The sequence below is a fragment of the Enhydra lutris genome, unplaced genomic scaffold (assembly GCF_002288905.1).
Source record: "Enhydra lutris kenyoni isolate GAN:26980312 unplaced genomic scaffold, ASM228890v2 scaffoldscaffold33, whole genome shotgun sequence".
In the NCBI taxonomy this organism is placed as follows: domain Eukaryota; kingdom Metazoa; phylum Chordata; class Mammalia; order Carnivora; family Mustelidae; genus Enhydra; species Enhydra lutris.
Genome location: NW_019154117.1, coordinates 3,053,981 through 3,065,027, shown reverse-complemented (window position 1 = coordinate 3,065,027; position 11,047 = coordinate 3,053,981). Strand labels below are relative to the sequence as shown.

General features: G+C 50.2%; 1 protein-coding gene across 3 annotated transcripts in view; it reads left to right on the top strand.

Moving 5' to 3' along the window:
* The window catches only part of LOC111153583 (protein tyrosine phosphatase domain containing 1), a 44,596-nt gene extending 33,919 nt beyond the window's left edge, over positions 1-10,677 (top strand). For 2 of the 3 annotated variants that reach the window (XM_022512708.1, XM_022512706.1), the window contains exons 6-9: positions 440-1,680; positions 4,731-4,916; positions 6,820-6,930; positions 9,207-9,323. In XM_022512708.1, the coding sequence (XP_022368416.1) occupies positions 440-1,680; positions 4,731-4,916; positions 6,820-6,930; positions 9,207-9,323 (1,655 nt within the window). Of the gene's footprint in view, positions 1-439; positions 1,681-4,730; positions 4,917-6,819; positions 6,931-9,206 lie in introns of all 3 variants that reach the window. The other variant, XM_022512707.1, reaches the window with a different exon arrangement.
* Positions 10,678-11,047: the final 370 nt, after the last annotated feature.

Sequence of the window (11,047 nt, the reverse complement as noted above, 5' to 3'; positions counted from 1 at the left end):
TTGCCTCACCCCCTCTGACTCCCTCATCCCCCTCACCACACTCTCTCCCTCATCCCCCTCACTACTCTCAAATCCCTTCACCACACTCACTCCCTCATCCCCTCACCCACTATTACTCCCTCATCCCCCTTACTACACTGTCTCCCTTATCCCCTTCACCACACTCTCTCCCTCATCCCCTCACCCCTTCTTACTCCTTCATCCCCTCACCCACACTTACTCCCTCTCAGGGTACAGAGATAACTGTGGGTTCTCACGGGGAGAAGGGACATATAGACAAGTGAATAAACACTTGTACAAGAAGTCAGTAAGTTATAATTGTCCTTAAAATGGTCCTTTATATGGTTTCCTAATGCATATTCAAAATTTAAATCTTAGAGAGTGGTAAATAAGTAAGTGATAAACTTTTTCATATCAGTCTTCTCTTCTTCACCCCTAGGCGTTTTAATAGCATGTTACTTGGTTTTTGCCACAAGAATGACTGCTGACCAAGCAATTATATTTGTTCGGGCAAAGCGACCCAATTCCATACAAACTCGAGGACAGCTGCTCTGCGTAAGGGAGTTTACTCAGTTTCTGATTCCTCTTCGCAATATATTCTCTTGCTGCGACCCCAAAGCGCATGCCGTGACTTTAGCACAGTATCTTATTCGCCAGCGGCATCTGCTTCATGGGTATGAGGCCCGACTCCTGAAACACGTACCCAAAATTATCCACCTCGTCTGCAAATTGCTGCTGGACTTAGCCGAGAACAGGCCAGTAGTGACGGCAGAGGTGGCAGAAGTGCCCAGCCTGTCCGCCGAGATTGAGAAGACGGTTTCTGAGATGATCACCCTGCAGCTGGATAAGGAGTTGCTGAGGCAGGGCAGCGACGCATCCGACTGCTTCCCCGCCACCGCGGTGGCCACGGATTTTGAGAATCAGGATGTGATTCTTTCCAGCGAGCAAGGGATTGACCCTCTCTGGAAGAGGCGGAATGTCGAGTGCCTTCAGCCCCTGACTCACCTGAAAAGGCGACTCAGCTACAGCGACTCGGATTTAAAGAGGGCCGAGACGCTTCTGGAGCACGGGGAGACTCCGTGGACGGGGCCTGCCCAGGCCTTGCTTGGCCGTAACCCCGGGCTGCAGAAGCCCATAAGCCACTGTTACACCCCCCAGTCTCCACAGCTTGATCCAAGTAAGGAAACGCTTGTCCGAAATACATTCTCTTTCTGGAATCAGGCTAAATTTGGAGGACTGGAAGGACTCAAAGATGAGGGGTCACCGCTTTTCCATAGGGAGACTGTTGCAAAGGAAGTACAGCGGAGTAGAACCTTCTCTTCGGGTGTTTCAGGTTCATACAACCCTAGGGAGCCGGTTACAGCGAACCTTGCAGATACCCCGACAGAATCAGACAGTTCTCCCCAGCAAGCGCCCCGCTGTGAGTACGAAACTCCCGCCGGTTGCTGCTCCGACACGCCCCGCAGGCCCCTGGACTGTGGCTTCAGCCCCAAAGCACCCTTTTCCGGCGGACGCAGCCAAGCCCAGGACAGCAGAGACGTGTCCGCAGCTGCTGCACATGGTGCTGCGCAGTCCGGACTGAGTGCCGAAGCCAGGAGAGTACTGGCAGCCAAAGCCCTGGCAAGCTTAGATGAGTTTGCAGAGAAGGAGGAGGTGAAGAGGAAGGTAGAAATGTGGCAGGTACTTGTATCTCATTTAATTATGCATTGGCAGGGGGTACTTATGTCAGAGCAAAAACGGAATACATTTTACCAAATTGAAGGGTTATGGGAATTTGAAGACCTGTTTCGGTAACACCTGACTTCGGAACCTCAGGTTTCTCAGTGTCTGTGTGAAAGAGAGCACGCAGTCCTTGGCACTTAGCCGCGTCCTCCGAGCAGGGCACTGATGCCCAGGCCTGTGGTGGCTTCTTGCTTTCCTGCTGGCTTTGTGGGACAGACAGACCACAGCAGACAGCTTTAGGAACTGACTGGAGCATCTCTAACCTGAATCTGGTGGGGAGCCATACTTGGAGAATCACTGACCGAGACACATGAGTAAAATCAGAGAAAACTCTTGTCCAAAGTCCCCAACGCAAGTGTTGAGTGAGGTCAGGAGGACGCGCGATGGCTGCTATCCGCTCGGCTCCCCTTCCTGCAGACCTCCCGGTGCTCCCGTGTGGCAACGGTCAGATTCCACAAAGCACTGGGAGCGAGCCGCAGAGTACCTTTGTGTCGTTAGTTTTCTTAAAGAGATGTTATTTATTTATATAGAGCGAACGAGAGAGGTGTGGGGGCAGGGGCAGAGGGAGGGAAAGGGTCCCAAACTCAGCACCACGCCTGACCTGGGGCTCCGAGCTCATGACCTGAGCCGAAATGGAGTCAGAAACTGAACTGACTGAGCCACCCAGGCACCCCTATGCCATTCGTTTTACCCAAAGTTGTGTCTTTGGGGTCCATTCCTGGGCTTTTACTTAGAATGTGCAATTTTAAATTTTAACCCCTCTTTGTGGTGTATTTTCATTAGAAACAGTCTTAAATCAGTTGTGCTCTTCGCCCTGAATGAACTGGTGTACACAAAAGGCCTTAACCACCTAGTTACCAGAAACTAGTCAACTGCCCAAATGTGGGGCTGACCTGGGGAGGCCTGTCTCAGTGAAATCTGGACTCGTCAGTCTGTAATGTCCCACGAATTATCTGTGTGGCTGCTCCTCTGTATTCTGCATTAATTAAGCAAGGCATGTACACTTTTCAGGAGGGTCAGAACCTTCCAGATGCAGAGGTGGGAAAACTTGGCCAGAGCTTTGCACCCACTTACAGCTGTGGGACTGCAGAGCACGTGCGCATTTGTCAGAACTGCAGGCGTTCACTGAGCAAATATGTACAGATACTGACTTCCCACAACATGAAGTATTTTTTCTTATTCCAAACTGAACAGGACTTTGGGTCCTTCTGGCTGTTCAGTCTGCGAGCCCTTCCCTTGCAACACCGTAGCCATGAGAGCTAGTGGTCGGACCCCTCAGAGGTCAGCCTAGTGGGTGGGACTGTTGGAGCACAAAATACAAAAGCATTTTCCAGAGGTGAACATGACCCTTTTGTTTGGATAGGCTTGCCCTTTGTTACACTTTCTGGATTTTATTATGAGTCTTTCAGCAGTAAAACAACCTAGCTGAGTTCTGGAAGGAGTCCAGAGCTATGATTTGGGCGGCACCGTGCTGCCCGTGCCCCTGCTGGGACCTCTCTTGGCCGCTGCGTCACCTTCTCTCACGGTGACCCGGCGGGCAGAGGATACCCTAAGATTCTTCCTTAATCTTCACAACCCTTATGAATTAAGGATCACAGATAGGGAAGCTGAGGGTCACAGGGGTCAAGACACCTGCTCAGGATCATGTGGCCCGAATGCGGCAGGGCCAGGATGCAGCTCATGAGTTTAACGGCTTGCTCAGCCCCCTGGAGGATTTCAGAAAACAGAGTAACCAGCATTTTCCTGGGAGGGCCTTAGTTGTGCTGCTCTGCCGAGCTTCTGGTTACTGCAGAGCCGATCGGCTGTGTGTGTGACCCGTGGGGACCGGGGCCTCCACACAGCTAAACACAGTGGCTTCTTTATGAGAGAATAAAGAGGAACCAGAGGAACCCAGAGCCAGAGGACCCTGGCAGCAGGGCAGGAGCGTCACGTCAGGGATCAAGCAAAACCCAGGGAACGCTGCCTGCCCCGTGCTGCTTTGGGCTCCTGGCCAGGTACCCTCTTCCCTGGGCCCGCACGTCTGCCATCAGGCCCCGCTGCGGATGCTGTAGGAATTGGATAGGCCGCCTGCTGCAGGCTGTCCCAGTCTGAGTCTTGTGAACCGACCCGATGCGTGAATGAATGAATGTGCAATTATGATGCTTATTCCTGTAGCACACATACACTTTATTTACTAACGCATAAAGCTGAGCCCCATCAGAAGTTAGAATCCTTCCTGTTTGTCTGCTGCTCTCTGCGAGGTAAACTGTTAGGGCCTTCTGCTTTTAACTTGTCTCGAGCATTTGGGGCGTGGGCCAGACTTGCTCGTCCCCTCCGCTGTCCAATCTCAGGATGTGGGGCTGACTCTGTGTCTGGGCCTGCACGGGACTGTGGAAAGGAACGTGAGGCAGGTGTGTCTGCCATGGTTGCAGACTGTTCAGCACTTTTCTGGGGCCCGTTTGGAAGGTTTAGTCAGCTTTTCCTCGTCCCAGGGTAATTTGCAAATGTTGCCTTACATATGCTTTCTCGTCTGCCGTTCTACTTCCTCACAGTATATTTGTTTTGTTCCAAGGAACCTAAAAATGAAGGCTCCCTCTTCCTGAACAGTATCTGTGGTTTCAGAATGGGGTAGGGAGCTTAGCGTTTAGGCCAACTGAACCCCCCTCTGAGGGAGCTTTAATGCACACGTGGGGCAGGGGTCAGCTTCACAGAGGGAAACTGAGGCTTGGAGAAACTCAGCATCTCAGCCCATGTGCCACCTAGAGGTGGGGGCACTGGGAGGGGTTCCTGTCCACCCTGAGCCTAAGACTGTCACTCGTGGACAGCCTGAGGGCCATCAAACCTCAAATGGTGCTGCCTCCCTGTTCCTCCCCGTCTCCCTCCTTCTGACCCCTCCCCTCCCCTCTCTCCCTCCCCCTCCCTTCCCTCCCTCTCTTCTTTTCTCTCCTCCCTCCTCCTTCCTCCATCCCCCCTTTTCCTCCCCTCCCCTCTCCTTCTCTCCATTTTCCTTTTTCTTCCCTTCTTTGTAGAAAGAACTAAATTCCCGAGATGGAGCTTGGGAAAGAATATGTGGCGAAAGGGACCCTTTCGTCCTGTGCAGTCTGATGTGGTCCTGGGTGGAGCAGCTGAAGGAGCCTGTGATCACCAAACAGGACGTGGACATGCTGCTCGGCAGCCACACGGACGCCGCGGACGCGCTCTCTCTGCTAGAGAAGGTAAAGAGGCTGTGGGGCGGTTAAAGTTAACCAAGGCCTTAGCATAGGCTTCGTGCACTAAAGTCCATTCTAAAGAAGGGGGCTTGCGCGGAGTCCCATATCTGGGCCTGATTTAGGTTCTTCCGAGGTAAGAAGAAATGCACGCCCAGCATCACATGTTGAAGATACAAAGCCAGATGAGAAAACCCGTGATCCCAGCGGCCCCACCGTGAACATCTGCAAGTCCTTTCTGTCAAACTTAGTGCATTTGTTACTATGGTCAAGGACAACACATACTTCATTTTTTTAAATGATTTTTTATTTTTTATTGATATATAATGTATTATTGGTCCCAGGGGTACAGGTCTGTGAATCGCCAGGTTTACACACTCCACAGCACTCACCATAGCACATACCTTTCCCAATGTCCATAACCCAACCACCCTCTCCCTACCCTCCTCCCTCTGGCAACCCTCAGTTTGTTTTGTGAGATTAAGAGTTACTTATGGTTTGTCTCCCTCCCGATCCCATCTTGTTTCATTTATTCCTTTCCCACCTCCCAAACCCCCCATGTTGCATCTTCACTTCCTCATATCAGGGAGATCATATGATAATTGTCTTTCTCTGACGTATTTCACACAGCGTAATACCCTCTAGTTCCATCCACATTCTCACAAATGGCAAGATTTCATTTCTTTTTATGGGCTGCATAGTATTCCATGGTGTGTGTGTGTGTGTGTATATATATATATATATATATATATATATATATATATACCACATCTTCTTTATCCATTCATCTGTTGATGGACATCTAGGTTCTTTCCAAAGTTTGACTGTTGTGGACACTGCTGCTATAAACATTTGGGTGCACGTGCCCCTTCGGATCACTACATTTCATATATGTCATTTTTTAGACACAGACACGGATGCTCATACACATGCACACGTAACTTCACAGATGAGGATGCCCTGGATCCAGAGTCTGTTTCGTAGTCTGCCTTCTCTCCCCTCTGTGAGAGAAGGAGAGCAGTCATCCCTGGGGCTATGGCCAGGCCCTCGTCAGGTCATAATTTCCGTTTTCCCCTCCATTCATCTCCATGGCCCAGGACGAGGCCCCGTCTCTCAGGAAAGACAGGCAGCGTGTGTGAGAGCAGGACTTGAACTCCAGTGGCTCTGCACACAGCTCAACCCGTCTGTCACAAGGCGCCCACCACACCTTCCCCATCCTTTACCCCGACCCCCGCATGTGGGGTGTTTACATCATTTCAGGTTTTTACTTTGGTAGCCATCCCTGTAGTGACCGCTTGTGCTTGCAGGTTTTCTGCATTTCTGGTTAGGCCCTCAGAGTAGATTCCGAGAAACGCAGTCAGTGGTGCTCAGGCAAGTGTGCCGACACGTGGTGGCTCCAGAGGTGAAGGGTTTCTTCTGCTTCTCTAAGTCAGCACTGGGAGTCGAGTCGGACACGTTCCTCGGGCACCTTCCCCTGAAGTTCTGTCCTCCCTCTGCAGCTCCTGCCACAGACAGGGCGTGCCCGTACTGACGCTGGCCACCCGCCACTAGTCCACATACCGCCGTGGCACGTCAGCATCCATCAGCGGACCCGAAACAGTGTGTACAGAAACGAGTGGGTCCTCTCATCAGTTCACTGCAAGGAAGACGTTTGATTTGAGATTGCACTTGTGTTCATATCCAGCTATACCTTATGTACTAACTAAGCAGCTTTGATTGTATCTCCCCGAAAGCTTTTCAGATTGTATGAACACGTAACAGGAAGGATTGGCAGAGCCCTTGGTAGAGAGTTTGGTGTTTGTGGTTACGTGTACTTGGTCACGCATCAGCTCCCGGCTGTGCAGTTGCTTTGAGCTTATGTCTCTAGGCATTTTTCAAACCACTTGCTTGATTTTAATTTCTGCAAACACAGGGCCAGCACCAGACCATTCTCTGCGTGTTGCACTGTGTCGTGAGCCTGCAGGCGATCCCCGCCGACTTGGAGGAAGCCATCCTCACCCGTGCCATTAAAGCCTTCACCAAGGTGGGTCACATGCTGCCGTCAGCATAAGCGCAAATCAGAATCCAGAGGCCCCTCACCTGCTCTAAAATAAAGTTCAGTATGTTTTTCCATAATGGAAATGTGTCGGACATTTCTCAAACATAGTTGTAGACATTGGCCAAAAAATAGTAGTTTCTCAACAGTGATATTAGAAAAAGCTGAACTGTGGGGTTTTGAAGGAGAACATTGAAACAAAGAGCTTTCATACAGAAACAAGTGGATGTGGAGAAAATGATTTTAGATATGTGCCAAGTAGGAGAGATTCTTTTCTGGGTGAGCCCATTCTACTTTGGGCCTAAACACGTAACTGACCCCTGAGAACCCAGCATCAGTGACCCGGGACCCTGCCCTAGTTGGCAAATCAAAGCAGAAGGTAATGAAAGAGTTTGTTTTCTGTGCACACCTTTTGGCTTGCAGCAGTCCGTCCTGGCTGAAGCAAGAACCAGGGCTGTGCTGGAAGAAAAGGCTCCTGTCAGCCTTTCCGTCTGGTTCCTCTCATAGGGGACGTGACCCTGTCCTGAGGCCCAGAGCCCAGCTTCTCCCCATCTGCGGTAAACAGGAGTGATGCTGCCACTCACCGTTCGTGTGGTTGGCCTCGGCTCCCCGCAGCGCTCCAGAGTGCGCCTTTGCAGGCGTCTGGGAAGCGTCTGGGTCACTCTCGGGAGCTTTGCGCCTCCAGGTCTCTTCTCAGCAGTTTCCACAGCCAGCAGCTCAGTTGTCCTTTGCATCTTACATGGATGTCGTCACAGACTGCGAGGCCACCAGCCCTTGGGGAGAGTTGCAGTTGGGTGCTTAGCAAAGTGAACGATTCACACCGTTATTAATGTTAATGAGAGGTTTTTCAGGTAGGATAAACAATGTAATGAAGTTTCTGAATTTAATTGAAAAAATCCTTAGTATTGGTTTCTCTGAATGTGGTAGGAATTCTTTTTAATTTCTGTTGGCCTTTTAGGGGGATCCTGATGAAAAGTTCAACATAGCAGTTGTTCCAAATCCAGCTTTGAAAAGGTTGGGAGACATTTATGGCCATTTGCCCTGTGCACAGTCTCATGAGCAGAGGCCCTGGCCACTCTCGTTCTGGGCCAGCTCTTCAAGGAGGCTGTACAGCAGCTGCTTCCAGTGTGATAAGGGTCCTGTTTCCCTTCGGCCAGAGCTTCCCAGGCCTGCGACCCCTCAGCAAACACTGGGGTCACCTGCACTCGGAGAGACCGGCTAGGATGCAGAGCCCCTGCTTGTGCGGCCCACAACTCTTCGGGGGATGGGGGGCCTGGAGGGCGAGGGCGACCGTGTGATTGTGACACACATGCTGTCTGGTGTCATAGAGTTGTTTGTCTCTGACCCGGCCATCTTGTGTCCACAAACATGTTGGTCAGGCCCGGACCCTCCACAGCACTGCCCAGGGAGCCACTGTTTCTGTGGGAGTGGGAGTGTGCAGATGTGTGGGAATTGCTCTGCTTCTCTGTCCTCCCATCACTCGACCCTGCAGCCTGCTGAACTTGGGCAAACAGCAGGGACTCAATGTGTCCCCACCGTAGAGCAAAGCAACGAACTTCCATGCACGTTCTCTTTGGCCAACAAACACGTGAGCCTCTCATGTTCACAGCTCCCAGAAACGCCAAGGCTGTGGGCATGGTGGTGTGCGCGTCACAGAGGTTGGGTGTGAACCAGGCTGGCGGAAGGCGGGGCTCCGGGCGGGTTGCCGAGGGCAGCCCTTATAGCTGGCAAGCGTTGTTTTGATAGATGCCTTCCCCGTGCCCGCGGCCGTTAGTCTCCACACTCGACACTGCCTTCACAGCTGCCTGGCTTCATGACAACCTATGAGGACACATGTCCAGGCTGGGGGTTTCAGTTTTTGAGTTTTCGTTCATAAGTTTGGTATTGACACGATTGGCAGTTCTAATATCGTCTTTCAGTTGGAGTTGCCGTGTGAGCTGTGTTGTGAATGCTGCGCGTTGCATATAGTTGTGTTTGGAAGTCAGAGTTTTCTCCACCCTCCTTTTTTTTTTTTTTTTTTTTTTTTAAGGTTTTACTTATTTATTTGAGAACAAGCATGAGAAGAGAGAGGTCAGTGGGAGAAGCAGACACCCTGCCTAGCAGGGAGCCCGATGTGGGACTCCGGGATCATGACCTGAGCTGAAGGCAGTTGCTTAACCAACTGGGCAAACCAGGCGCCCCTCCACCCTCCTTTCTCTTCTCCCCAAATCAGCTGATTAAAATTCTGCTACCATGTCCTGAGTCTATTCATTCTTTGTCAGCAGGTTAATTTTGACTCTGAAAATGGACCAGTAGTTTACAACACCCTGAAGAAAATATTTAAGCACACACTGGAAGAAAACAGGAAAATGATGAAAGATGGCCCTCAGCCTGACATTTAGTGATGCTTCCCGACGCTTCCCTGGTGGCGGACACCTCAGACCCGGGGACCCAGATGGCTTTTCTGCGCACAGATGAGCAGGTTGGAGCCTGGAGCCACTTCGTCTCATAGCACTTTATCTCAGACGCTCTTGGTTTGGTTTGTGCTAAGAACGCTCATTTCTGTTGGAAGCAACTATTTATTTTAAAATATCCTCAAGCTACATTTTTGTGCTGAAAAATTGCCATAACGTTGGTGCCACTTTTTAATATTTATTTAACTGAATTAATATTGTTCTATTAATATGTAAGTATGTGGTGTTTACATCTTTATTCTTTTTGACATTTTGGAAAAAGTTGTAACTCTTTTTTTCCAAAACAGTTATTTTGTCAGTGGAATCCTTGCTAGAGCTTTTACCAAATAGGTGATTCTAGTAGTAAAACTTCACTGTGGATCCATCCCCCTGATCCAGGACCTAAGGAAGTCACAAAGTGTCTTAAGCTGTTTGTATTTGTTAATAAGAAGGCTATTGATACGACATTTTTTAAGGATTTTTTTTTAATTTGCAAATTTTTTGTTTTTTCTTTTTATAAACACATCAAAGGATTTCTCCGAGTGATTTAGTGATTTAGTTTTGTGTTGAAGGTTGACTGAGGTGATGGGATTTTTTACCACAGGAAGTAGACTTGCTCTTGGTTAGTCTTCCAGACCCCCGTGCTGACCCCCGCTGTCACAGGAAGCAGGAGCGCCTCTGAGCACATCCAGCCCGATGCCCAGCAAAGAGCATCTTCACAGAGGAACGGGGGCCACAGTGGGCAGTGTGGGCAGCTGCTTCGACTCCGCAGGGGGGACCATTGGGCGGGGGCAGGCTCAGTGCAGCAGCGTGACCACCAGCCCACACCTCCCACGTCTGCATTTCCGTGGACCCCGTCATCTCCGGGCCCTGTCTTCAGCCACTTGTCACTCGGAGAACTGAGATTCTCAAACTAAATGTGGTGCATGTAGACCACACTCACCCTGTGGGCCCGAGATAAGAAACAAGTGAACTAGTTACGGCCTAACTAGTTCTCTGTGGACCAAACTGTCTTTCAGCAGTGGAAGCTGTGATGAGTGTGTGCAGTACCAGAGGTCAAGTCACAAGGAGGGTCCTCATTTTTCCCAGTAAACGTGATACTCATCTAACCGATTTCATACTAAGGCAATGACCTAATTTTAGAGACAGAATTTCGGGGGAAGCGAGGCTAACCACGGATGAGTGTGCCCACCTCCTGTACCTCCTAATCAGGTGCTGGCGCATTGGGAATATCGTCATCCTTGTCGGTCTTACGAACTCTGGTGGCAAGTGCTGTTGCCTCCCACACTGTTTCAGTTTTCTTAGGAAACCAGATCCAGTGAATTTTAATGAACCGGTTACCCATTCCTGAAATGTCTCATTTTTAAGTGCCTGAAAGGGAAAGGAAGAAAAGATTACATTTTGTCCAAAGGTACATTACAAAAAATAGGTTTTTTACCCAAAAAATGTTTACTGTCATTTCTGTCAGTCTCACATGGGCGGGTGCCAGCACGGCTCATTGGACAAGTGGCCGTTGGCCTGTGTGTCTGAGATGGTCCCGCGCATCCCCAATGTGACAATGGCATTGCGCCAGACTGAGGAAGAGAGCTGGTGGGAGAAGTGTATCAGGCTGTCTGCAGGCTTTGTATGTATTCGAATAAAAGTGAAAAGAACAACCCATAACCCTCGTATAT